This window comes from Chlamydotis macqueenii, chromosome 15 (genome assembly GCF_036417535.1).
Source record: "Chlamydotis macqueenii isolate bChlMac1 chromosome 15, bChlMac1.mat, whole genome shotgun sequence".
In the NCBI taxonomy this organism is placed as follows: domain Eukaryota; kingdom Metazoa; phylum Chordata; class Aves; order Otidiformes; family Otididae; genus Chlamydotis; species Chlamydotis macqueenii.
In genome coordinates, this window is record NC_141570.1 from 14,643,151 (window position 1) to 14,670,566 (window position 27,416).

The 27,416-nt window shown below is 43.7% G+C and overlaps 1 protein-coding gene across 17 annotated transcripts in view; it reads left to right on the plus strand.

Annotated features, from left to right (window-relative positions):
• Positions 1-27,416, plus strand: part of NPRL3 (NPR3 like, GATOR1 complex subunit) — a 47,430-nt gene that overhangs the window by 10,072 nt on the left and 9,942 nt on the right. For 8 of the 17 annotated variants that reach the window (XR_015260186.1, XR_015260185.1, XM_086759532.1 and 5 more), the window contains exons 3-11: positions 307-345; positions 3,587-3,716; positions 6,940-7,014; positions 9,585-9,738; positions 10,555-10,636; positions 17,576-17,713; positions 18,464-18,620; positions 20,477-20,583; positions 21,818-21,947. Coding sequence is in view for 15 of the 17 variants with exons in the window: in XM_086759532.1 (XP_086615658.1) it covers positions 307-345; positions 3,587-3,716; positions 6,940-7,014; positions 9,585-9,738; positions 10,555-10,636; positions 17,576-17,713; positions 18,464-18,620; positions 20,477-20,583; positions 21,818-21,947 (1,012 nt within the window). In the remaining 2 variants the exon portion in view is untranslated. Of the gene's footprint in view, positions 1-306; positions 346-2,943; positions 3,010-3,586; positions 3,717-5,335; positions 5,505-6,939; positions 7,015-9,584; positions 9,739-10,554; positions 10,637-17,575; positions 17,714-18,463; positions 18,621-20,476; positions 20,584-21,817; positions 21,948-27,416 lie in introns of those variants that run through there. The other 9 variants (XM_086759542.1, XM_086759540.1, XM_086759533.1 and 6 more) reach the window with 4 other exon arrangements.

Here is a 27,416-nt window from a genome sequence, read left to right on the forward strand (position 1 = left end):
ACAACTCCATGAACGCAACGTGTCGTGGGAACACTTCAGGGCCGCCAGTGTTAGGAGAGGACTAAGATGCCTTAGCCTGTTTTCTCCGTGTTGTCAAACTAAGCTGGCAATGTATCCCGGCAGTTCACCTACTGTTGACTTTTGACTCATCTCGATAGTTATATTTCCTTTACAGGAGTTTAACCCTTAATAATTCATCCTAGTTTTTAATATTATATCTTTTTTTTTCTGTATTTTGTGTTCTTGCCTCGTTTATTTTCTTTTGTTGTGTTTTTTTTTGTGTTTATGGCCATGTTCCCATTACAGAGACCAATGTCCTCTAACTGATGAGCAATTGGTTTCGGGGTAAGACCAAACATTCTAAACAATCACCTTTGTCTAGAATGGCTTTCTTTTCTCACCATCCTTTTAATTGTGCTTTGTTTCTGGTTTCTGTTTTACACCGAATGATGAGATAATTATATGCTAAATCACGATGTCTGTAGGAAACGTATCGTTCAGGGTTTCTGCTAGGATAATTACAAAGGTCCTACTAACATTCCTGTGCTTCCTGTAGGGTGTCCAGGATGGGTGTGCTACTGTCCCTTCTGTGAATTGAGAAAAGCTGTGATCCTCCAAGAATGCAACAAGTGTAGCCTTGGCATTGTAGTTATTCCAACAAGGAGCGCTAAACCAAATTGCTTTCTGATGAGCATTGATTTAAAAGTACAGATCAGTGAGGAAACTATTCCATCCCACAGTAATTACGGAGAGCTCTCCAGAGACCTGGTTTTGAGCAGCTGCGCTGGTCACTTGTTCTTCGTGCCCCGCTAAGCTAAACTGGATGACTACATTGTACCCCTTTTTGAATATGTGGGGGGAAAAGTGCTCTTCTCTACCCAGGGCCCCAGAAGTATTTAACTGCATCTCTAGTCCCTGCTTAACATAAAGGTGCTCACCTAGATCCTCAGCTCCCATCCTAAACTATTTCAAAGAAGAATTCCTTATAAAAGCCTTGCTTTGAATTCCATGGCATATAAAAATTTATTATCAATTCCTGGGGAAAAAGCGAATTCGTGTTTGAGATTCTTTTCCCCCTCCTTTTCTGCGTGCTGAAGCTGAAGCAATTCTTTCAGCTGGGTTTCCAGAGGAGACGGTGGTGACGGCAGTCGATCTGCACTAGTGTGGTTTGTATCGTACTGCTGGATTGTCTGTTGTTGCTGCGGTGTTGAGCTCGTGATAGGAGTGGTAGGATATTTTGGGCAAATCAAAGCTTTTGGTTTTTGTATTTAGCTTCTGCCTGCTGAGTTCTTGAGTGCAGGAGAGCTTTGCTTCCCTCTGGAAATCACAATGCTCGGACTAATCTTGTAAAAGGAGAAGGGACTTTTACTGCCCAACCTAATCTGCTTCTAACAAACTCCTGGGCTCTGATAAGTCAGTATTTTTAGCTCCTCTTAATACACACCAGAGTTTAGAAAATCAGTATCAAAATATTTAAAGTATTCATCACCTTATTTTCTAAGATGAGATGATGAATTGAAATGATGGGAATATCATTCACAGTATGGTGTCCCTCAAGCTCCCTGTCATCCTGAGGCCTCAGAAGTGTATCAGTTATGTAGAGCATTGGGAGAAAAACCCCCAAACAAGCAAACACCATAAATCTAGGCTGTCAGAGGAGGAGAATGGGGCTGGAGTCCAGGTCACTTGTGAGAGAGCCTGCGGTGGTACCAGGTGTCGGTACCCATCAGGTGGTACCCCTGTAACCCATCACAGGGTTATCTGTCCTGAGCGTGTCATCTGGCTGCGGTTGCAGTGCTCTCCCAGAAAGAGAAGGTTTTGCTAGCGAGAAGATACTGAGGACTTTACAAAATCAACCTTTTAATCTCCTCCTCCCCACAGAGCCACGTACGAGGTAGGGCAGACAGAGGGCTGTGGGTGTCGTGAGCTCTCCTGGGGAGCTGTTGAACGTTTTTTAGTTTACGGTCCTTCTCCCTTCAGCCCCCCAAACACATGCTTGTTTTGGATCCACTGCTATTACAGCCTTCCTGGCTCCTTGGTGAGCCTGGTAACAAACACAGCTGAACGAGGCAGAAAGAGGAGGAAAAGCTCACTGCTGTCATGGTGATTTTTTTCCTATTTTGAATGTGATCTCCAGGGACTGTCAGTCCAGGTCCTGTTTGAGGACGCTGTGCCCTTTCTTCACAAACTCTGTGTGTTGTGCAGCCCAGTGCAGTGTGGTAATAAAAGAAATGCCCCCTGGGTCATACACAGATGGATACACACAAAAGACCTGGCTCTGTGGTTTTGTCTTAATTTCTGTAGTACTCCGTAAGTCACTCAGTGAACCGGGAATGTGGTACATTAATTCCTTCTCTGGGCATTGAGGGCTCACTTGTGGCCGAGAGATAAGGTGAGCGCAGCACACACACCCACGCCTGCCCTTTTCTCTGAGTGATACTGGGTTATCTGGGATACCTGCCTGGTGGAGGGGGATGGTCTGACAGGGACACACATCCCTGAACATAATTAGGGAAAGTTAAATAAACATCTTCATTCTTAAAAAACTGGTCTCATCAGAAACTGATTTGAAATTCACTTGATTAAATGGGAGCCTCCGAGAAATCAGACGAGGAAAGAACTTGCTAATACCAGACCTTGCACTGCTCCTGTTCTAGAACAACCTCCAGCAGCTAACTGAAGTCCTCTTCCCTGTGGATTTAAGCTCCACTGTCTCAGGGGACATTGTGACGAAAACAGGTATTGGTAGAGAGCAGACCGATGTCGCAAGGCCATCGGAAAGAGCAGTTGCCGAATTCCTCCCTTGTCCCACTGGATTCTTACGCGGTTTTGCAGCCATAGCTGTATTTTACAGGGCAGACTCCTTGTAGATACTTGCCCTCCTATCTCACAGCTGCCTTCCTCCCACCACTGATCCAGAGCCATCCAGTAACACCATGGTTGGTGTTGGGAAGGGCCTGCCCTGTCAGGAATTTGTCCCAGTTCGGTGTTTCAAATGAGAAAGCGCAGGTGAGGCCAGGCAGCTCTCGGAAGGTGCCGGTGGGCTATTCGCCACGGGCAGAGATCTGTGGAGTGTTTGAATCTCACTGATGAGCTTTGGGAAAGGAAGGACAAGCGTTGGTTGTGTGTTTCTTCTGATTGAATCAGCTCTTTCTTGCCTTCCCCTCTGCCGTACTGGGTGGCTTAAAGATCTCTGTTGTGCTTGAGTGACAGGCTGTGTGGAGATGTAGTTGCTACGTAAGTTCATTAACCTGCAGCTAAATCCAGGCAATGGCTAACTCCAGCTGGTTTTATATTTAAGCGAACTGCATCTAATCTTTCCAATGTATTTTGCTGAGCATGCAATTAAATAAGCATGACCCTGCAGTCTTTGTTGTGAATGCTTCCTGTTTTATAATTGTGATGATCTGAGAGATGTAATTAAGGGGTTCTTAATTTTCCTTAATTGGTGGTACTCCAGGTACAGCAATTTAGACACAACTTACAATACTTTAAAAATCATGAGTTAAATATATCTGTATTTGGAGGAATATTCTGGGGGCATGCATTTTGAAAATTGTAATAACTTGTGTTTCTGCTCTTCAAGGTTTTCGGATGTCATCCTGGCAACAATTTTGGCTACCAAGTCAGATATGTGTGGCAAAAAGTTTGAACTGAAGATTGATAACGTTCGCTTTGTTGGCCATCCCACGTTGCTTCAGCACGCCCTCGGGCAGGTATGGCACCAGCTCCGCTCTGGGAACCTGCCTTCCTTACAAACTGCCTGGCTTGGTTAGGAAACTTGGAATTCAGAATGTACGTGCTGGCTTTTGATCCTGTTTTTAATTCCTGATGCTCAAAGCTGTCTTTTACTTACTTCCACGTAAATACAGTGAGTGGCAAGCTGAGGGAGCTGTGTCAGTCATTCACAGAAACCCTCTTCTGGTCACTCTAGAGAAGTGGTGTGGGTAATACTAAGCAGTCCAGCTCAAAAAGCTGTTCCTCACTATGTTAGTTATTGCAAGTTAGCTTTTTAGCACCTTTAATTGGTATGGCAGTTAAAAAAAAAATCCCATCCAAAACTTTCACAAATGCTAGAAGCTGCGTCAGCCTTGTTTGGCTTTCACCACTCTTACTGGTGCTGCGGGTGATTCACGAGGCTTGGTTGGAATGGGTAGGATGTTGAAAAAGATCTAAAATTTCCTTGTGGACAAAGTCAAGCTGCTGTTTGCATTGATTCCTTGCTCCATGGCCTGTGTTTTAGCTGCTTGGAATGAAAGCAGTTGCCACCTAGGCTGTGGCAAAGGTCCTGCTTTAATCTAGGAAAGAAATTCCATGCTTCTATAGGCAAAATATTCCCTGTCCCATTCCTTCTTCCTGATAGACTGTAAGAATGAACTAGGCTTTGGTAATTTCTGAATCCAACACTGATCTCTGTCACTGAACTGCTTTGGTCTCATTTTTCATCAAGTTTACCAAGTCGTTCATTTTTCCAGGAAAAAAAAAATATGCTTGCCAATCCTGTCATCCTTTCTGTCTATAATTAGAGGTGCAAACAGATTGTTGGCAACTGCTGCTTGGTATTTTGAGGACCAGACTGCTTCAATCTGAGCGAGGAGCTGGCCTCAAGCTCCAAAAGATGCTAGTGTTCCACTTCTGAAACTCAGTCGTGAGTCGGCAAGAAATGTGAGGAAGGATCCCCAAGCCTCAGTCCTCAAATGTTTAAGCTGTTTTGGAAGACAGAATTCAAGTGTCCCCAAGCTGTGCAGATACATTACCAACCCCAGACAAAGCAAGCAGTGAACCAGGCCCAGGGTCTGTACAGGGACCCCAGCCAGGAGGAAAAGGACCAGAGACAGGAGACATCCTGGAGACAAGCTGCCTACAACATAGATCTGAGGTCCATCCAGGAGACGGGCACACCTAGATGGGGCTCCTGGGTCACGGGCTAGGCTGTGGGGATGGGGACCTCATCCGGGCTGGTCAGGGCCCTTAAAACCTTTTGGTCCCTCCGGGCCCTGACAGGGATGGCCTGTTCTGTCACACTATCAGAATCCTTTATTTGGTTATTCTTCTCTGAAAGGCATAACTTCCTAAATGTGGTGTAAATGAGGTTGAAAATATATATTTGCATTTTTTCACCACATATTATTATACATTCTCTCCACTTTCCAGTCAGTTTTATCCTAATTGCATGAAATGCCTCTTCATTTTCAATTTGTCTAAATAAAATTGCATCTGGGTAAATAAACAAAGTTATTAAGTGCTGTAAACACTTTTTTATTACTTCTTGTAGAACCTTCTTCTTGGGTGTGTCTTATCACCCCAGCAGGCACTCCAGAACTTTCCAGTGGCCCGAATGTTCTAGATGTGGCAGCCATCTCTGCTGGTTCATTGCAGTCTGAATCTGGGACCCTTTTGCAGTTAGAAGCAAGCTAGATGGAGTTCCATTCCCATGGAGCGATGGCAGTGACCAGAGTAACCTGACAGTCTCTCTTTTGGGTTTCTTTGGAGTTCATACTGCAGTAAGTTAATCCATGGCACAGCTCAGCAAATTCTTACTCAGATGAGATTCAGCAGTTACAGGAGCACAAATACTTAATCCTGTGTGCCAGACCACCTTTTATGTAACAATATTCTGAATTCTTAAAATTCCTTCAGCATTTTCTTTTCCAGCTTAGTCTTGTCTTTTTTTTTTTTTTTCTGGACAAGAGGTGACACGAAGCATAGTCTGCATCCCCATTGATGTTAATGGTGGTGGGATCTTTGATTTTAAGGAAGGAACATGATCAGTCCTGGCACTTGACTTGCTTTTGAGCCTTTCTTGCAGTTCACAAGACACCCTGGAAGCTGGAACTCCAGAACAAATAAACACAGTGAATTGGCTTTATCGCCCTCCCATCACTGCCTTTTTGGTAGAACTTCACGTACACTTTAGAAAAAACAAAAATATGTATCACTTCTTTTAGTTTCTCTAATTTTTAAGACTGCTGAGCGAAAGCACTCAGGTTTCAGAGTTCACTGCTGAGCAGTTCGTTGCTGATGCTTGGGGCCTGCCAGGAGGGATGGATGCAGCTCTGCTTTTGCCAGCTTCTCTGTGTTTGCCGCGTCTCAGTTGGGCAGAGGGGTGAATATTAGGTTAGCGGGGTGTCTGGCCTGTCAGGTTATAGCTGTTTTCACTTGGAATTGGATGGATGTTCAGCGGGGAGCTTAGAGGGAGTCCTCTGGATTTTGTGCTCCATCTTGTGGTGATGCTCACTCCATTCAGAGCTGATAGGCTCGGATGTGCAAATTCCACTTGCTGGTCTTGGCTGCCACTCTTCCTCCCCACAAGAAAGTCTGTACCTGCACTAGGGATAAAGCTCTCTGCTGCAAAACAGTAGAGGAGGTGTGGAGAACGTGTTTGAAATCCTGCAGGAAGGGGAAATCAAACCTTTTATTTTAGTACTGTAGTTAGAGAACATGTTTTTTTTTTTTTCTGATAAAAGTAACAGTTTGTAACATGACACAATCCACATGGGGATTTTAGGAAAGGAAAGAATAGGTGTGGCCTGGGATAAGAAGTCTAAGTGCTTCTCTTTAGTTAATATATATAACAATTGTGCTAAGGAATTTAAATGTAGGGTCCGTAATGAGGCTAAAATGCAATAGTACAGACACCTAGTAAGACTGCTACCTTAACTGATACTCATTTCCATGATCACGACCAAAATGCTTTGGTTTAAGTCTTCAGAGCTTCCTGGAAAAAGTGGTGGTGTAGAGTAACTGTGACACTTAAAAAAAAAAAAAGTCATAGTTTTGTTTTTTACAAGTGAAATTTGATGGTATAATTTGATTTGTCCGCTCTGTTTTCTCAGCAAACTTGTTATGTGACTGAGTTAGATTTTTTTTTTTTCTCTTTTCCCTGTGTTACTGGATCCAACTGACAGTAGCCTATGGGATTTTTAAAATATTTTTCAGGTATCCAAAACTGATCCATCACCAAAGAGAGAGATGCCCACCATGATTCTCTTCAACGTGGTTTTTGCGCTAAGGGTAAGGACTGTCTTTGTTCCATCTGACAGTGGGATGTGCTTCGGATGTGTAAGAGAATGCAGTAGGCTCACGTTCCAGTAACCTCCTGTAAAACATTCAGTGCCTGATTTCATGGGGATATTTTAATTTGAAACAACAAACCTAAACAATGTAGAATACGACAAGTGGGAAAGTTTTCCATCCTGGTGGAAAACAATACAGTTGTTCTCTTCAGGACATTTTCTTGAGTTGTTGGTTTTAAGCGCCCAGTGGACAGTGGCTCACGCTTGGCCAGCCTTAAGAGCCGGGTCCTCACCATGGCTGTGGTCAACCTAAGCTTGTTCAGTGCAGAGTCATTCAGAAACTGGCTCTGGCTCAGAACAGCACTGGTTTGAGCCCTTACTTGCACTGTTTGATACAGAGATGTGTGCCTTTGCTCAGCACCTCTTGGCTTTTTTTATAACTAAGTGGACAGTGTTTGAAAGCTGCCTCCTCTTAGCAATGAGATCATTGTAAAGGGAAAGTGGCAGGGAATGACAGCTGTAACATTCTAAATGAGAAGAAGGTACACATGAAGAATGAGTAGATTTTAATACTCAGCAAGAAGCCGGAGCAAATATGTAGTTTTTACTTGGAATTTTTTTCAGGCCTGCTCTATTGACTAGATGTTGGTATCTGTGTTAAGGGATCCTGGCTTGGCTAATTAGAGGGTGTAAAACTGTACAAATTTCATTATGTTCAAGCATTATTTGATTTCTGAGCTCTGGCTTTCTCTTCCCAGCCCACAAGTTGCATCTGTGGAGCAATCATATTGTTTTTGTGGCGTGTGCGCATATGAAGAAACATTTTAAAAATGAAAGAGGGAGTTGGAATAGCTGTCTATGGAAATGGTTGATTTTTGCTCAACTGGCTCTAATGTCATGATTTAAAAGCCTCCAGCTCCCTGCTTGTGATAGGACCTTTTTTCCCCCTTTTAGCACTAGTACTGTTCTTACTGCTGGCCTGCCAGTGGCGACTGACATGGACATGACCACAGTCTGGATGGCTTGTCCTCAGTTGAATAGCAATGTTTCACAAAAGACAATTATTCCAGCCATCAGTCTGAAGCAAGCAAGAAATTATTCACTGAGTTCTGCTGGGGATCCAGTGTTGTACTTTGGGACATTCACAGGTCAGGAAGTGCCAAATTTGCAATTCTGGAGTTAATTTTAGATTTCACACATTAAGAGACATTAGCTTCAAGAGTTTTGATGTTTTGGCATATTGGTAAAGCCCCGGGCTTCGGTTGTAGGTAAGTGTGTGTAGATGCGAGTGCAAACACAAACATTCGTGCGTATTGAGTTGTGTGGAAGCAGAGTTGTTGAAATTGATGCTCCTTCATTCACAAGAGCTTAGTGAAGTACAATGAATACTGTATCTAGCCCACATTTTTCTAGAATCTAATTTCTAGTAGTTCTCCTAGGAAAACTTGCTTTTTTTTTCATTTTGGCGCTGTGCTGATACTGATGTAGTCGTGTGTGTAGTGCAGCACTGAATCATATTTGCCAAACGGGACACTTGGTTCATAGAGTCCTGTCGGATTTCTGGAAAGTGCCGGGCCAGAAGCAAGTGGAAATTTTTTTCCTAGCATGGTGTAATGCACCGCAGAGGGTGGGTGGAGGTGTTCTGAGATAAAGAGGAGAGTCCATCTGCAGTGGGCAGACAGAGCAGGCAAAGTCCCAAGTGCTATAATCAGCACTGGTCCTGCTGTGTTTAAGCATCAGGGTTACCAACGTGTCGTGACTCAGCAAGAACAGTGGGATCCAAAAATGATGACTCATGGTTTGCTCGTTTACGTGCCAAGTTATCAGTTGCTAGAGCCATAAATTCCTTTAAATGTCTTAACAGACGTGAAGCAGCTGCTCCAGCAGTGGCTGGAGCCACTCAGCCCCCCCGTGTCAGCTGTACTTACACGATAGATTTTTCTAGCACTTTCATTCTGGGACTTGCAGGAATGCAGTGTTAGCAATAAGCCATATTTATTAAATACTTGGAAACTTAAATCCAAATTAATCCGGGTGTAGGATCAAATTGTTGATCATGTGCTGCTAATTCTTGCCTAGTTCCTGTCTTGTCAGTGGGTAAGACAAACACCAGTGCAGCAACGTGGAGAGAACGGGCTGTGTTAAAGGCACTGCCGTCCTTACACTCCCAGTGAGTTTAACCTGAACATTGTGATGTTCTGCCTTCGCAAACAGCTTGATGCTTTCTTTTCTTGCTGTGTGAAATTGAGTTCTTTGGTCTCTCTGCTAGCAGAGCCCAGTAACAACTGGAAAAAATAAAACATAGGAGTGTTGTACTCCAGGTGCTGCGTTCATTTGATGCACATAGACAAGTGTCTCAGACAAATCCCTGAGTCTTCTCTTTAACTTTGGACTGAGCTTCTGCTTTGTTGCTGTCAGAGAAAATTCTGTTCTTTTGCCAGTTGCCAAAGAGACTGAGTTTTGGTGTCAACTTAAGATAATGATTTTGATTACTTATCCATCACTGTAGTTCCATGTACATGATTGCGACTGAATGACCGACCTGTTTCCTTTCTGTGTTGCCTGTAGGCCAACGCAGATCCATCCGTGATAAACTGCTTACACAACCTCTCCCGAAGAATCGCCATAGTCTTGCAGCACGAAGAGCGCCGCTGCCAATACCTGACCAGGGAGGCTAAGCTGATCTTGGCTATTCAGGATGAAGTGTCTGCCATGTCAGAAAGTGAGTGTGCACGAACATGTTTGTCCAGAAACACTTTTTCAGAACAGTGCTGATGATGCCTTCTTACATCTTTTGTGGTGGGGATCAGTATGAACAAGTTTTGGTGCTCTTTAGCATTCTGACAACTTTTGACTTCGTTTTGCCTCATCCAAGATCACTATCCCTGTGCAGAGATGTCAGCTTTAGAAGTGAAGCAGCTTGTTTCCTTTCCTTGCTAGTGCAGTTCAGCGCGATCAGTGGAGAATGTGCACTGAACCGTCACATTTGGATCTGCCTGGCAGGCTGAGATGGAAGAACTCATATGGAGCCTGCTTCACCCAACCTAGAGCAAGTTTCCCGTGCTTTAATGCTGTGTGCCGAGTCACCAGGCTTCTGTGGAAACTTTACTCTTACGTATTGTTACCGTGGCTAGCAAATAGTTACAGAGCATTTTTATAGACTGCACTTCAGAGCGATTTACTACAATAATGTTTACTATTTAAGGTGAAATCTCTCGGACATTGATGCATCATCTTGTCACAAGCATTAAAAATTAAAACTAACACGTATAAAACAAAAAACACTTAAAATAATCACTGGTCAAATTCACAGTTACATGTGCTTAACTGAGCTGAGGTTTAGAAGAAGTTGGCAATAATTCACTATTATTATTTTAGCAGGGAACTTGAGTTATTTTAAAAGGTTTGAAAGATAATTGCAGATTAAGCAGATCTGGATTCTATCCCTGAGATATTAGTTGATACCTGCTGGGGGAAGAGGAAACTCTCTTTGCTTTGAAATCAGTTGTTTGCTTTCTTGTTCTGAAATTTTCCGTAGCCACAGAAGGGCCGCAGTCACCTTTTCACCACATCCTTCCCAAGTGCAAACTGGCCAGAGATCTCAAAGAGACATATGACAGGTAAGTGGCATTTCCTTCCCAGCTCTCAGTATGCTGCGTCTCACTGAAACCTCGTGCCCTTGTTCCTTAGGATGTGATCCACCTCTTCATGCTGCTGACCCATTGGGATCTGGGTTTAGGCCAGGTGGAGCGATGTGAAGGCTAGCTGTCAGGTGAAATGTTTGCAGAGTTGCTATCCTAATCTTTACCTTGGTCTCCCTTTGGATACATTGTGTTTCTTAAAAGTTGCTGATATCTGTCACAGCTTTAAGAATTATTATTTTCTCCCATAACACAGAGGCACATTACGACAAGTGCATTGTAGAATTGAAAAGTGTCATAAAATGAATATCGTATTGCTGCCCTAAACCTGCAGCTAAGAGAAAAATGCTGCATCACATACTGCCCTGGCTTCATTTGGTTACACTGCATGTCTGGACAGTGAGTTTGGATTAGGTGGCGAGATTTTCAGCAGAATGGAAAGTGTAACATGCTGTTTCTTGACTGGATTAAAACTTCTGGCAAGGATTTCAAAGGAGCGTGGAGTTAGTGTTGAATTTCGCAGGAGCTGGCACCAGCCTCCTCCAGCGCACTTCTGCTCTGACGGCTTGTCGGTGCTGACTCCTCATGCAGAGCAGATGCCTTCGTTCAGGATATTCCCTCGGTGAAAGACCTGACAAAGTTTTGGTGAGGAGGAGAGTGATGTGGCCCTTGGTTAGGGTGTTTGTCAGGGCTTGGGAGAAGTACTCTTTGAGTTCCTTGGTTGACTGTAGAGCACATTGTAGGATATGTATGATACTAGACAAACCCTTTAGCCTCCGTAAGATTGCAGTTCCCTTTGTAGCAAAGGAATAATTGCAAAGCCCTGTCAGGTGAGGCACAGAGAGCCAAAATAATTTAATAATTGCAAAGCACATTATAAAAACTTGTAATAAGCTGTCCTTCCTTATGTTCAAGAGCTGTGAATTTCAGCCTGTATTTTTCAATACAACTCTCACAAAACCGGTACTAAATTTTAAAATAAGGCACATTTAATGTAGTCTGTAATTCTGCTCTTAAACTTCCCCTACTGCTTACTTTTCTCTGTTCCTCCAGGGGTATGTATTTGTGACTGAGCAAACCTTGATCTTGTTTCCAAACATTTCAGTGACACAGTGACATCTTGTGGCACTTAGCTGTGACTGGAGGAACGTACAACCTGTGCTCCTGGAGTGTGCTGATATGACCCTTTCCATGAAATAAGGAGGAATAGACTGACCAGGGACAAACACACTTTGGTGCTGCCGTCCAGATGTAAAATAAGGCAGTGTCTCCCTCGTTTAGGCGTTGTGAGCCAGGGAGAAGTGTATTAATGCTTCATACAAGAGAATAGGAAATAAGCTTATTACACCTGCAGTAGTACCTTGCTGGGCAGGCATAGAATTAAAATAATTTTTTGGTCAAGTAGAAGAAATGGTCTAGAAATAGGATTTTTATTCTGCAACTCAAAGATGAAGAATTCCTCAGTGGCAACAGCTCTGGAGTGAAGTCTGTGTGGTCTTTTATGAAGTAAGGGTTAGTCACAAGTGACATGGGGGTTGCAGAAAAGGCAAATAGATAAGAATCCGTAAAATAAAAGTCTTGTCTGTAAGATGGGAACCAGTCCTGCTGGGGATTGTAAATCCCCTGCCCTAATGAGTACTTTATCCAGTTTTGGGCACCACATTTCAAGAAGGATTTGGGCCACCTAGAGAGTGTGGAGGAGTGAGAATGACCTAAAAGGAAAGATTGAAAGATTTGGTCTGTTTCTTTTAGAGGAGAAAAGACTGCTGGGAAGGGTAAGTCTTCAAATGCATGCAGTGACAATGTGCTGTTTTAAATTTACAGAGGTTTCTGGCATAGCCTTTGGCGCAGGGGAACAGCATAGGAAAGTGGAGAGAGCACTTTGAATTGCAGATGGGAACCCAGCTTTCCATCTGAGATTCGGTCAAGCCAGCTTTTCCTGGTGCCTGCTGATTTCTGCAGTTCCAGTTGAAGGCCTCCTGAACGATGATGGTTGCTCCAGAGCTGCTGCCTAGCCCTTGCTTTCCTGTAGATGGTGCTGAGGTATTTCAGGCAAGACCCAACATGTCCCGTAGCAAATTGGTTTGTACAAACCCACAGTGTATGAATCTTTTTATAGTTCAAAATGTCCTTTGCGTTTTGAATTAAATGCCCATATTTTCTAAGGCAGGAATCGATAAATAGCCAGGTCATCTTGACTGTAGTGCTATTGCTGCTGTAATAACGGGGTGTTATTAAATGGACAGTGTAGAGGTAATCAACATCTAGTTCCTGGGACCTTTCTTGACTCTAATGGAGAAAACTAGAATGTTTCTTTTTGATTAGTTCAGAAAACAGATTTGAGAGTCTTTGTTCATCCTGTCCCCAAACTCCAGCAGTGTTGTCAAGCGAAAAGCAATGGCTTTAGGACCAAGAAGTCCAGTTGCCAGTACCTCTGGTGCTGATAAACTTAGCAGTGTTGCAATGAGCGTCTCTTTTAAGCCAGTGTTTCAGTTTGGGGAATTAAGACAGCTTTCACCAAGCTTTCTCTGCAGCTGCAGGTATGTTAGCTTGATACTAACTAACTGCCTGCCTGTTTTTAGCAAACTTCTCTTAGCTTTATATGGGAATAAAAGCGAAAGTATGGAGAGGTTTTGGAGGAGGACTGGATTGTTTGTTTCTTCTTTTTGATAGACAAAGAGCCTTTATACAATTTTAGCCTGGTGGGATTTGAACTGACTGGTAGATCTAGCCTATCTCAGCAGCTCACGGAGAAGTAGAATAATTATATGAGATTTAATGAATTATTAGATGTGATTTGTGTGGCTGTACTGTAAAGTATAAACCAACGCCAGTTATTTGACCAAAGGGTGGTCAATGTGTCCTTTACACGGACATGTGAAACCCTTTCAAAGCTCTAAGTAGTCACAACCTCTAGCAAAAATAAACAAACTGCAAAGCTACAAGCTCACCTCCACCAAACTAGATAACGTATTATTAATTTCTAATATAAATACGATAGACATGAAATCAGGTGTGTGTAAAAATTCATAACTCTCTTACAACATGTGAGGTGGGATTGTCTTTCTTTTGCCAATAGTTATGAAAAAACAAATCTCTGCAGTTCTGTAGGATATTGGCCAACTTTTGGGTTCCCATTTTGGGGCAGTGGCTCACAGTTGCTGTTTGGGGCAGAACAGAATAGAACAAAAGAGCCGTGATATTCCCAAGAATGTTCCCCACCTTCCTGCAGCTCTGGAGGTGGTTTCTGCATATTCAATAGCTTTCAGTTGATCTCACTTCCCAGAATTAGTCCACGATCCTGTGAGCCAGAGTAAATATTTAACAACCACAGCATCCTCTGATAAGGAGGTCCATGGCCTAAAAATTTTCTGTGTTTCTTCCTATTTCTTTTGAACTTTGCTCCTTCTAGTATTGTGAGATGTTTCATAGGTCTTACGATGGAGAGACGTTAAACAGCTTTTTCCTATTTACTTCTCCCTGTCTCAATTCTAGCCTATGATATCCCCTCGTAGTATCCTAATCCATCACTATGTATCCCTCAGTATCACTCATCATGCATCATCTAAGCAGAGATTAAAAAAAAAGTGTTGAAACTAAGTTTTCATGAGATAAAATGGAATGTCTTTGAGGGTTTAATAGGCAGTTAAGACTTTGGAGAATGAAGCTATTTTTGCCCAGTTACTCGTGAAGTCTGTGGGAAAAACGAAAAGTTGCAGCAAGGTCTCTGGGTCCTAGTTAACTGTCTGATAAGACAGCAGATGAAATTCCGTATAGATAGATGTAAAGTAATGCATGTAAGGCCAGACAGCCCTTATAGAGTACATAACTGCTCTGCAAAGAGCTTCTGGAATTACAACAGATAGTTCAGTGAAAAAGTCAACTCAATGAAAAAGCTTAGGGTGCAGGAACACTGCAAAAAATCCCCATAAATTGTGAAGAGTAGTTAGGAAAGGAGCAAAGAGCAAAAGAGAGCCTTCTGTAAATTCCTGGTTTACCTACTGCACCGTTGAATGCTTTGTGCAACTCTGGGTTTTGTGTCAGCAGCTACTTCAATTGTGTGCATGAAGTTCACGGCGTGCAAGGCAGCCGATGCAGTGTTCTTACCTTCCCACAGTCCTGCACCTTCTTGGACTGTTTGCTCCACGATTTTAGTTGTTTAAGAAAAATCAAGTAGAATTGGAGCTAGGTGATTCCGTAATGTGACTTTGAAAACTTGTTTTCTTGGTATTCTACTCTGTTGCTGGTTTTTGCTGTTCTGCTTCTGCCCTAAAAGAAGGTGGCTTCTGGTTTGCTGGTCCTCAGCCAAGGAGCTTGGGGCCAGCTCATGGAGATTTGTGAGGCTCACAGTAAAAAGCTTGCTAAATAGATGACTTCATGGGGAATCTAAAAATGAAGGCAAATCTGGATCTGAACTACACTTTCTGTGACTTGACTGTATTTCATGTTGCATGAATCTTTGCTTATATATTGGTGAAATTGTTTAACTCTGTTGGCGGGCTAAGGGCAGTCACATACATTGCTGCAGGAGGATGTACCTTAATCCTTGTCAAATTTTTAAGACTTAAATTTTTTTCCATCCAAGGAGGGGCAGGTGAAGGAGAAATCATGTACATAAAGCTATAATGAAGGCTTGAAATTGTAGAGTTGAATGCAAATGTAGAAGAATGAAATTACGATTCACATCAGAACAGCAAATCTGGTTTTCTTGTCTTTAATTCCAGGCTATTGTTGTATAGTGCATTGTAGACAAAATTATGCTGTGGAAAGTGTAATTATGTAATTAAAGCTTCTGCCTTGGTGCACTTGGACTAAAGAATGAAAGGAACCAACTGTATTTTTGTCTGTTTCCTGAATGTTAAACTATGTGGGGAAAATATCCCTGCAAGTGTTTCATCTTTTCGTGTATCTCTGCTTCTTTTCAATAATCTGTTTTAACAACCCCAGTGGTTCCGTGTAGTCTCTTGACTCGCTTGACCCGCTCGTTTATTGTCATAAAATACTCTTGCGAGTGTTTGGCCTAGTAGCTGGTGTGGGTAACTACTGCTTCAGGATGCCTTGATGTATTTTGAGGGAATCCAGCTTTATCTGTCAGTTTGGTGTATGCCTGGTGGGATAAGCGGTGTTACTGGAGTTGCAGCATTTAACACAAGAAAAACGGAGGTGTTTGCCATGCTTTGCATGTTCCTTCAGGGTTTGGAGCCTCTGCTCGGGTGGTGGTAGTGCCAGAGAGAGAAGATTCATCCTTTTCACTCCTTTTATAAAAAGGAAAACATATGTAGCATCTGCTCCATTTGCAACTTGAAAAATCAGTGTTTTTCAGAGGTCAGTGTGAGAATTGAGAACAAAACCATGGCCTCTGCTTTTGAGAAGCGTTGTCTCCAGTGGGATTTTCCCTCATGAGTCTGATCATGCAGGAGGCAGGACGGGACCGTGTTTGCTCTCTCACCGCTCTGTTGTGGTTTGGTGAATAGTTAACGCTGGCAGCCAAAGCTACCCGGTGTTTTTGTTTTAAAGCTGAATTTTCAGGTCTTTCTAAACGCTGTATACAACCAGATGAACCTGAAAACAAGCGTGTCAGTTTGTGGCCTACAATTGAATGCTGGGTATAAATGTTTAAATCACCACATAAAGAGTTTCTAAGACATGTATTTGTTCCCGGCCTGTTCCTGGCATGTTTTTAAATCTGTTTTGTGTAGAGGGGAAATTTGTGAGCGTTATTGACACAAAAGTCATATTGCGAGTCTCAACACACTTGAATTTAAAATTCAGACTGGAATTTTCAAACTTATTTTAGGCCGAAAAAAATTACTTTGGAGCAAAGTTTTCAATTAAAGGACATATTGAGAAATTCACTTCTCCAGTGTGGAGAAGATTAGGTTTTGCTTGAGATTGATTTGGAAGTTTCTATGTGTTCCTAACTCAGTCTACATGAAAAGACGTGGTGGGCCTTGCCTCCTCCTCCCGGCGGGGTCCTGCAGAGCTGTTCCCAGGCCGCCATTTCCTGCCTGCCGGTTTGCAAGGTGGTGCTAGCTTAGCTTCTTATGGTATGCTACCCTTATGGCATCTTTACCCATTTTTAAGTAAATATAGTTACCTATTCAGATATATTTAATCTTCTTCTAGATTTACAGACTTCTGTAAAAGTACCTGAATGACGTTCATTGCTCTAATCTCCCAGCTTTCTGGGTTTTTTTTCAGTAAAAGAGGCTTAGAGTTGCTTTCAGGCTGAACAACCTGAACACAGGTCAGACTTTATTGTCATTCCTGAGATGTCCATCATTTCCACTCCCATCCTGTTGTCTGAAGTCAGCTTAAAGGCTTAGCTTAGTCTCTGTGGTTTCCTAGAATGTAAAAAAAAAAACATTTAAAAAGCATGGTTGTGATTTTATTTGTGATTTCATGTGACAAGCAAAAGCACGTTAGTCAGAAACAGACAACCTAAGTAGAACAAAAGGATTTGGGTATTGTGGAAATGTGCTGCTTGTAACACCCCTTGCCACATACAGGTATCTCCTTTTCTTTTTCCTTGGAAAGAAAGATGGAAATTGGTGATGAAAATATTGCGCCCAATTCATCTTTGCCCTTTGCAGCTCTGGTCTTGGGAATTTTCCAGTGCCTCGCAGTAGGTCTTCAAGAAACTCTTTTAACGTGAGATATTGCTGCCATGTTAGGAGCAGAGGGAGCAGAAGATCAGTAGGGTGAAGTCTTTCAAATCCCCTCAGAGCTTTGTAGGGGATAATGCTCTGTCAGTACAAGTTAAGGAATCAGCTGGTCCTCAGCCACTCTGGGGTAGACAAAGTACATTCAGTCTTTTCTTGTCCTGATGTGATTCCTGTGCAGGAGTGACTCTAGACCACTATTTTCATTTGTAATACATGGTAAATGTTCTGTGTATTTATTTTCTTCCTATTTTAGTCTCTGCACAACAGGGGTGGTCCGTTTACATATCAACAACTGGCTGGAAGTGAGCTTCTGCCTGCCTCATAAAATCCATTACGTTGCCACAAACTTTATACCCCCTGAAGCAATTGAGAGAAGCCTGAAATCTATCAGGTAAGAGCAAGCTCTGTCCTTCAGAGTGCGGCCCATCCTTCCTCCAGTTCCAAGTGCAGTGTCGCAGGTGTCTGTGCTGGCACAGCTGGGAGGACGATGTGACACTGAGCTGTAGCAGTGGTGGGGGCGTGGGCTGAGACAGGACTCCCAGAAGCTGATGCCGTGGTACCGTGCTGCTGCTTTGTACAGGGTGATGTGAAGCTGCAGCCTTTGTGTTAACATTAGGTGGTTGTACTGAAGTGATGCTGCAAGAGAGGTCTGCACCATTTCCAATCAAAGGAATCGTGTTCATTTTAATCTGTTGACCCAGAAGTAATTTTGATTTTAGAAGAAAGAGAGCACACGCCCTGTGATATCTTACATCCTGCTCTCCATATTTACAGCTTTTTATCTGCAAAATTAACTAATTAATGCTTTCTTCCTTTCTCTTACTCCATTCTGTATTTCAGTAATGCAGATGAGCAGTTTTCAGACTAGTTTTCCAGGCTTAATTGTATGCCAGCACAGTGCAGTCATTTTTTCCAAGTCACTGGGGCATCCAGTTGCCATATAAGCTTCTATCCCCTTTTTATGGGGAGCATCTTATCTTGTGACGTAAAAATAAGCTTATTCTGAACCCACTTACAGCAGAGGGATGGTATTAGGCGTTCTTCTGTACCAGCAGATTGACCCCAGGTATCATGGTCTGGGAATAAGCCTTCAGGAAAAGTTGCAGTTTACTGTGCAAATGTATTCCTTTTTTTCCTGCAGGCCTTACCATGCCTTATTACTTTTAAATGATGAGAAGTCATTGCTTAATGAGCTCCCGTTGGACTGCTCTCCTGCCCTGGTGAGAGTAATTAAAACTACCTCTGCTGTGAAGAATTTGCAGCAACTGGCGCAAGATGCTGACTTGGCATTGCTGCAGGTACGGGGAGCTGTCAGCAGCAGCTGAAATTCTTTTAATTCATGAGACATTTTCTATCTGTGTGCCAGTGGGTTTCTGTGGTACACGAGTGCATCTGTTTTCTCCGTGTGAGCAGAGTACACAGAGAAAGCGCGGGCCTTAGAGCGTGGGGAAAGGTTGGAGAAATGAAGGGCAGCAGTGCAGCGACAGTGCTTGACAGTCCTGCAGCCACATCCGAATCACAGATTGCTGTGGGGTCGCTGGGTGCCTGGAGGTCTCTAGTCCACACCACTGCTCAAAGTCCATGAAAGCAGGCGGCTCAGGAACTTGTCTGTTCGAATTCTGAATGCCTCCAGGGATACCTCCCACGGCCTCTCTGGGCTCTGGTCCAGCATTTCACCAGCATCAGAGTGAAAAACTTTCCTCAGATGTAGTGGGAATTTCCCATCTTCCACCTTGTGTGTGTTGCCTCCCGTCCCTGTGCTGCTCTGAGAAGGGTGGCTCTGCCTTCTCTGTGCCTTCCCGTTAGGTAGTTAAAACCAGAAGAAAGAGTACTCGCGACTCAGACCACAGTGGTCTGTCTTGATTCTGCCACGTTGATGTCCGTGTGCAAATGGAGACAGCCAAAGTGAAAGCTTAACAGCTGCCGTGGCCAAATACCTTTCTTCCCCTGGATCTGCCAAGATCTTTTCTACTAAAGAGCTCTGAAAGCTTGAGCAAACCTACCAGTCGATTTCCCTTAGAACATCAGTGCATGGACTTTGGAGAGTCCCAGGAAGAAGCTCTGGTTTAGGCTTGGGCAAAAAGTTCAAGCCAGTCTCTCCAAGCCCGCAGCTCTTTCCGAATGCCTTTCCGGTACTGACAACCAGATTTCAAATCTGAATTGCTCGAGGTGATGTGAGGAGCCCTCAAAAAGGGAAGTTTGTGCCTGTGATGGGAATGAGACTGGCCATCACGAGAGACGTGAGGGCACTGGGAGGTGGCTGTGGGTGACCGTGGTCATAGTGGCCCTTGGCTTGTTGGGCCTGATGATTGCCTTAAATGATACGGGAGAGAAGAGAGCCTCTCCATGCTTCTGAGGGTCGATTCAGACCCAGGGACGCGATCTATGCTCTCTTTGACAGGGCAGAAGAACACAGCTTGTCATCCCAAATGATCCTGGTCCACACCTTCTCTTACTCGAAAGGAGAGCTCCTGTTTTGTAATACAATTTCCAGGTCCGCTTACAGTGGTGTTACTGGGCGTTATGTAGCTTTGGGATGAGCTCTGGAAATTCCCTACTGCTTCTGTAGTTTTGTTCTCCACAAAAAAAAAGCAAAGTTAAATGTATCTAATGATACAGGCTGGATTTTGTGTCTCGTAGACGCTATTTATGTGGCTCTTCCAGAGCCATTAACAACCACTGACTCGTTTAACACGTTACAATACTTGGTGTAACTCATTACTGAAATATCTCGGTGCATTAAAAAGGCAGTGTTGGTTTCCTTTCTGTTTGTGTCATAGTAGAGGCTGATTATTTTCTTTTTCATGTGTAACACTTAATGCATTTTGTGCATAAACAAAAATAGGGTTTTGGGGCATGAAAAGTAACAAAACTTCTATTGATACAGTTGGAAGAAATTCCTTTAAGGCAGGAAATACTAAGTTGCTTAGAATTACGAAGCGAACCTCTGGAAATTCATAACCTTGTCAAATGCTTTTTGATGTGCCACGTGTTATATGAAACCCGTGAATTTATTCTGAAGCAGGGTGAAAGGATGGAACATTTTTCTTTCATTTCAGCTCAAACAAGACTTTCCTGTCACTGTATGGAACTCTAGCTGAGAGTCTGAATTTTACTTTTGCTTCCCTAATTTTTCCCTGTTTTCTCAATGCAGGTTTTCCAGCTTGCTGCACATCTCGTTTACTGGGGAAAAGCAATTATTATTTACCCGCTGTGTGAAAACAATGTCTACATGCTTTCTCCAAACGCCAGTGTCTGTCTGTAAGTTGAAGGAGAATGAGTCACTGTAGCAACAAAGCGGTGAGAAGTGCAGATACGCTTTCCTTCCCTGTCTTACTGGATACAGAGTGGGATTTTCTTCACATATTAATTTGCTGAGACTGTACAAAACACAAAGCATTGCATGTGCCTGAACTTGCAAAGCCATATAGGAGTTTGTGTGCGGTGGGGAGGAGCATCGTGGCAGATCAATATGCTTCTGCAGTGATGTGGGCCCTGGAAGCAATATTTACCCTGTAAAGCTACCTTTTGTATTTTCAGTGTGCTTGCTCACTGAGTATCAAGCAATATGGAGACATTTACAAACCAAAATCCTTCATGATTAAGTTAAATAAGTGTGTTTCATAGGACTATCTGTGTACCTGGCAGACGGCATCACCTGAAATTAATCAAAAGTATCAAGTCAGGGTAGTGTTGCTGTCACTATTGCACTGTTTCACGTGATGGCATGTTATGCTTGCATGCCTTCTCGCAGACAGAAGGCAATGCGGCCATTTGGAGAGCAGGCAGTGGTAACGCAAGGAAGATGTGGAGGCAGCGGTGGGTATTTCTGCTCTGCTGAAGATTTGCAGCCCTTTCTGTGTTGGATTTTGAGATATTTTTAGAGCGTGTTGGAACTGGGTTATAGGAACATAGTTTTAAATCAAAACTTTTGTGATGGAAGTATAAAATAGGGCTGGAAGGGACCTTGAGGTCGTTCAGGAACAACTGTGCGTCTGTCATATATGGCAGTGCTGTTCTTGAAGACCTTTGGGGATGGAAATACTAAGACAGGCAGTTTTCCTGACGTTTAACTTGACTCTCCCTTACTTCTGATCAGTCCTGTTGCTCGTCCTGTCAGCAGAGGCAGGGAGAACAGTCACATCTGTGTTGTGCACATTCAAAGATTGTGTGTGTATCCTGCCCGTCCCTGTCTTCTCTTGACTGCCCAGTCCCTGTTCCTTTGATCAGAGAGTGCGCAGGTCCAGCCCTTTTGTAATTTTTATTCTTTTCCTCTGGATTCCCTCCACACCTTGAATAATACTGGAGCTTAGTGTAACACCGAGATGAAAGTGCATGTGCTTCTTGGTGACTTTTGCAGGTTGTAACATGCCATAAACTATCCTTACTGTTTTCCTACATTACAGAGAATATTACATTTGGGTATTGGCATTTCAGTAATGCATAACTGGATATAAATATAAAACTGATTTCTGCCTTTACCTCTTTTCTGTAGTTACTCTCCGTTAGCAGATGCATTTTCTTGTCAGTTCCGGGGCCACAACCTGCCGTCGATGCTTTCCAAGTTCTCCCTCCCAGTGTCGCTCTCAGAGTTCAAGAATCCACTCGCGCCGCCTGTTCAGGAGGTGAGATGGGGAGTATACGAGACCTCCTCGTTCTCCTGTTATTGGGAACAAGGAATGGTGTTGATTTTGGAGTAGCTAGTCAGGAACCTGCTACTGCAGATTCAGAAGTTGCCAATTGCTGGGTTTCCAACCATATGATTTGGTTTTTCCTATCCACATGCCAAAAAGCTGCAGGGATGTTCAGGGTGAAACTGTGCAGATGCTCTGTGATAGCAAAGCGCAATCCTAAAAGAAAAATCAGAACGTTTCTTTTCCCTGAGTGATATAGTAGGGGAAACTGAAACTCCATTTGGTCTGCTGAAAACTGTCATAAATTAGTATGGCTGAGCGCAAGTTAGAGATTCCTCACAATCACATTTAATTTTATTGTATTCCATCTGCTTTAAGTTCGCAATCTAATTTTGAAAGCAAACTGTCAATTCACTTAGCTTTTGATATGAAACTGGAGCTGTTTAAAGGCTCTTCCAGGAAGTAGACTCAGCATGTAGTCAGCAGAAGTCCGTGTGTTAAAGTATTAGCATTTTAATGTTCAGATTTGAGATAATAATACACGGATTTTGGATTTGTGTGCTGTTGTTTTGCTTATGCATAGATCATGGCTTGCGGCATTTCTGGGAACTGGTGAAATGCAAGAAAGAGCTCAATAATGTGGGGTCTCCTGGCTGACACTGTTCTATTCCCAGATGAGGAAGCTTGTACCTCTGAACAAAGCTCCTTGTGGCAAAGGAAGCATCGGCAGATTTCTTCAGCTGGTTTCTTGCAGTGTTTCCTAGCCTTCACACTCTGGTGACTTGCTGGCTCTATGAATTTAGCCACTGTTCAGATATCTGGAAGATGAACATCAGTTGCACACACAGGCACAATTGTCAGAGAAGAATTTGTAGTAATTACAGGTTGGCAGAGATTATGATCAGAGATAAAGATAAGTAATGATGTAACGTCTAATCCCAATGGTATGTACTGGTCATCTGCCATTTTGGGAGGCAGGGGAAGAGCAGTGCCTTCTGCAGTCTGGAAAGGGGAGGTGAGAACTGCGGTTGCAGAAGACTCAGGTCACATTGGCAAGACATGTATGTGAAGCTGGAGGAGACCACTGTACGCTGGTGGGCTGTTTTGAGTCATGGCGAGCTGCTTTTTGATAAAGCTGTGCGTGGCAGTTCTTGGGGGAGTCTGGACCAGAGAGAGCTTTTAGATGTTTTCATATCAGTACATTTTCTTCTACTCTGATTCACCTCTGTAGAACTCTTTGTATTATTGTTTTGTTCGGAACCAGCCTTTTAAGAGAAATGAATCCAATCCCTGTCCTGAAGTGGTCAGGCTCCAGTTGTAATTAACAGAGATCTACTCAACAGAGCAATTAATCTGATGAAATGTGGGTGGGTTTTTGTGCTGCTGTGCAGTGATAAAAGATGCTGTACTCTGAACTGTAAATATTGTCAAATTGTGTTTGCTTTCCTTTGAAAAAAACTAACCAAGTTGGGACCTTTCACTGTAATTTAGTTCTTTGTATACATAGGAGGGGACGTGGTTTGGTTTTTTTTTTTAACTTTGAAGATTTTTCACTAGTAGTCTGTTATCTTGTGCTCTTCATCATACTGACTGCACTCTCTCTGTGTTTCTGAAGGTCATCTGTGCTGGAAGGTCAGTACTGTGGGAAGGGCTCTATTTTCCGCAGATATTGGTACAGCCTCATGGCATCCATCCCATTTGATTCTTGTTTTAAGCATGAGATTAGCTCCCTCCTTCTTGGCATGCATGTGCTTTTGGATGGGCAGAGAATACGGAAGGCATTAATAAAGTCCACGATGCAAAATAGGAGAGCTGTTAGAGAGCCCTTCCTCCTGTCTGTATACCAGATTGTACAGTCTGATTTGAAAGAGGACAACGTTATTTTTGTTTGCTTATTGTTATATGGGTGCAATTACTCCATTCCTTTGGGTAAATGAAAAAAAGGTGACACTGGCATTTTTATACTTGGTGTGCTGTGGTACTTTCTGGCTGGTAGGAGATACAACCAACCTGAAATACCCTCAGCAAGGACAAGGGCAAGACTGCCTTGAAAGACAGAGTGCACGTCTACGTTCTGCTTCTGTTGTCTGTCTGTGAAGTAGGTAGGAGATGTCCCCTGAATGGTGTCTGCCAGGACTGCTGGTGCTCTCAGCACGCCCTGTGCTACAGACAGGGATTTTTCTTGAGCCTGTCTTCTTAGTCTCGTTTCTTGCCTGTGATGATGAGCAGTATATTGCAGTTGAACTCTCTGGCTCCTGTAGCTGTCAGTGGTCTTGCACTTATAATTTGCAAGGTTGTTATAATTTGCAAGGTATTTGTGTAGTGATCTCTGTGCTAGCTTCCCTTTCTCTGTGTTTAATGTTAGCAGTGTTGCAGCAGCGTGAGGATAAGCCCACGCCTACAGCTCTGCTGATCTAATGATACCTCTGCTGAGAGGAGGAGGCCCTGTTTTTCCTTTCGGCTCTCAGGTGTGTGCACACATGCCTTCCTCCTTTCTCTCTTCCCTTTATATTAGAGCGCTGGCTTCTGTCCAGCTTGGCTCTATTCACTTCATTTGTTTCAGCTGCACTAGCTTTCTGCCAGGTTAGCAGGTGGAATTAACTCAGAGGGAGATCCGGCAAGTTCCAGAGCTGGCACAGAGCAAGGGAGGCCCTTCTGCAGCTGGGGATGTGAGTGAGGAAAGCAAAAGCTATTTTTTATCACCTTTTCATGGTGGTGGGTTGTCTGTTAGTTCCACCGTGCTGTGCAGTGTCACCTGGACTTGCAGCAATCCAGTGCAGCCTGGGACTGTCCTGAAACAGCAACCAGTTTAGCTCATGCTGCTGGTGCTGGATCTCACCAGGGTATGGCCATGGGTGAGGAGATCCTGTGAGCTGATACAACAGGGTAACTCATCTTCCCTTTTAGTGGTTTTACTGGAAAAGAAGCAGTTTGCATCTCTTGTACTCCAAAGAAGCTGTCCTTCCTTCTGCTGCCTGTGGCTGTTGGTTCCTGTCCCTGTGCTCTCCTCTCGCATGTGTGGCACAGCCTTGGTATGACCACTGAGCACACTGCGTGGAGCTCTGGTGCACACCCCTTCATAACCTTGTGTGAACGCACAGAAACACCTGGTGACCTAAAACTTTAGGTCAGCGCGCATTCATTGACAGGGTGTGCGTAGCAGGCACTGCAGTTGCTGCATGGGAATGCCTTAGCCTGCTTTTCAGTGCGAAGCTTTCTTTGTACAGCATCAAAGTTTCTTTGCCCAGCTACTCTGCGCTAAGTTTCTTTGCAAACCAAGAGAAAGGGATGATGCTTGTGGCTTCCCCTCATCTGTGCATTACGGCCTCAGGTAGTTAATCTGTTTCAGGAGAAGCTGTAACATCTCTTTACCCTGCCTTGAGGAGCAAATGTGGATGAGCAGGAGGGATCTTTCCACCTGTAAGGTAGCAGGAGTGTACCGAGGTGAATGAAACATCGCATTTCCTCCCTGCATCCCCTTCACTACAGTAGCTCTTTATCATAATGCACATTGTTATTATTATTTTAATTATCTAATTCTTGATGGGGCTAGACTAACTTTGGAAACGAACAGATGGGGAAGTATGACAGCTGCCACTGCACAAAATACATTTAGTTTACAAAATACATTTCGTTTTTCACTTTTGTTTTAGTAAGTCTGGCCACCCTGTTGGGAGTAAGGCACTGGCAGCTGAGGTCTCTGCCTCATGCATCTGGAAAACGTGCCATGCTGTGTGTAACGTTCGGTGGAAAATGAGCATGTGTGTCGGGATGGGAGTGGGAGGAGAGCTGCATGCAGATCCCGAGGAGACAGTTGTGTCTTCTGAGACGCGCTGCAAATGGGCCTGTTCTGCTGGGTGTCTGGAAGGCATTAACAGCCACGGGAGCTTTTGTTGGCAGAGGTAGAGAAGCAGTATTAAGGTGCATTTATATTCATTTGGACTAGGTATAAAGTGAGAAAATGAGGGTTTTTCAGTGTGGCAAGTTACAAAAACCATGGCTTTCTAGGCCTAAATGGAGGGGATGGTGAAGCGCTGTCAGCAAAGTGAGAATTCAGAGCTCTTACATAACAATTAAAATGGCAATGCTAGGCAATAAATGTTTTGTCCTACATTAGTAGGGGTCTTCAGAGTGTGTTTTCTGTGAAATAGGGAGAAGCTTTAATAGCTGATCTGTTTTTCATTAAACAGCATGGTTGGAATGATAAAGGTCATATATTTCAGCAAACATCCAGCAGCTTTGACGGTGCTGTCCTACTGAGTCGAGGCAGCGCTTAGTTCTTAAGTCAGTCCTTGAAGAGTGCATGTGTCAAATGATTGGTTAAGCCAGGCTGGAGAAAGGGGCAAAACGAGCTGCATTTTAACTAAGAGTGTATCCTGGTGTAGCGAGAAACGAGCTAGGACTGAGTGCTTCTGGGTTGCTCTTTTCCCTTCCCGTTCCTGTTGCTAGTCCCCAGTTATGGGGGATGTTCCTGGGAATGGAACGGCCTTAAAGAATCCTTGCAGGGAATGCATTTGATTTAACATGTTACTCAAGAGTTTTACGAATGCTCCCTTTGATTCCCAGAGGGAAGAGAATAATGACTGTTGGATCTTGTCCCTCCAAGAGCAGGGGTTGAGCTTTCCTCTGCCTGTCCCAAACTACCAGATGGGCTGACGTTTAGTGCCCGTGTTTTCAGAAGCTAATACATCTTCGCTGCTTTTGTCAGTGAGCACAAAGCGATGTATTGTTACCGATGCCTTTCGTGCCGCCTTGCATGACAACATGCTCTGACTTCGCTCGGGGCCTGCTGCGCTGTGAGATGAGGAGAAAAGGGGGATGGCCGCGGGCTGATCCGTGCAAGCGGGAGCGGTCCAGATGCCGCGGCAGACAGGACCCCCTCAGAGCAAACTGGAAAGAGGCAGCGTGGAGAGATGGGAAGGATGAAAGGAATATGGATGAAATTTAGAGTTGATTGTTAGTTAAATTAAGCAACGAAAAATGTTTCCTTTCATATTTCCATCACGATCCTGGTGTTTCAGCCAAAAAAGGCGGGCTATGGCTTCCTGCAGTGTCAGATGATGACTGAGTGGAGGCAGTCCTGGGACTGAAGCATACCCTGGCTTGGGAAGCTACTCTCAGCCCTTTTTGGCTTCAGCAGGAGCCCAGCTAATCGAGTAGACTGAGCCCAAGCACCGAGATAACCCTGTATCTCTGAGGGAGGAAGAGCATTTCCGACAGCCAGAGCAGCACAGATGGTGCAGGGAAGCCTTCTCTCCTGCAGACCTGTCTGGAAGCTCCATCAAGAGGAGCAGATGGAGAATGGATGTAAATTCAGTGTTCGTGTCCGGAGACAAGCAGCAGAACATACTAGCAAAGCTTCTGCTAGACCTTATCTGGTTTTGGTAAGAAATAGGTTTAAACTTGGAAAAGGTATTTATGTGTGTGCAGGACAGAGGGGAAATGGTGGTGTGAGGCACA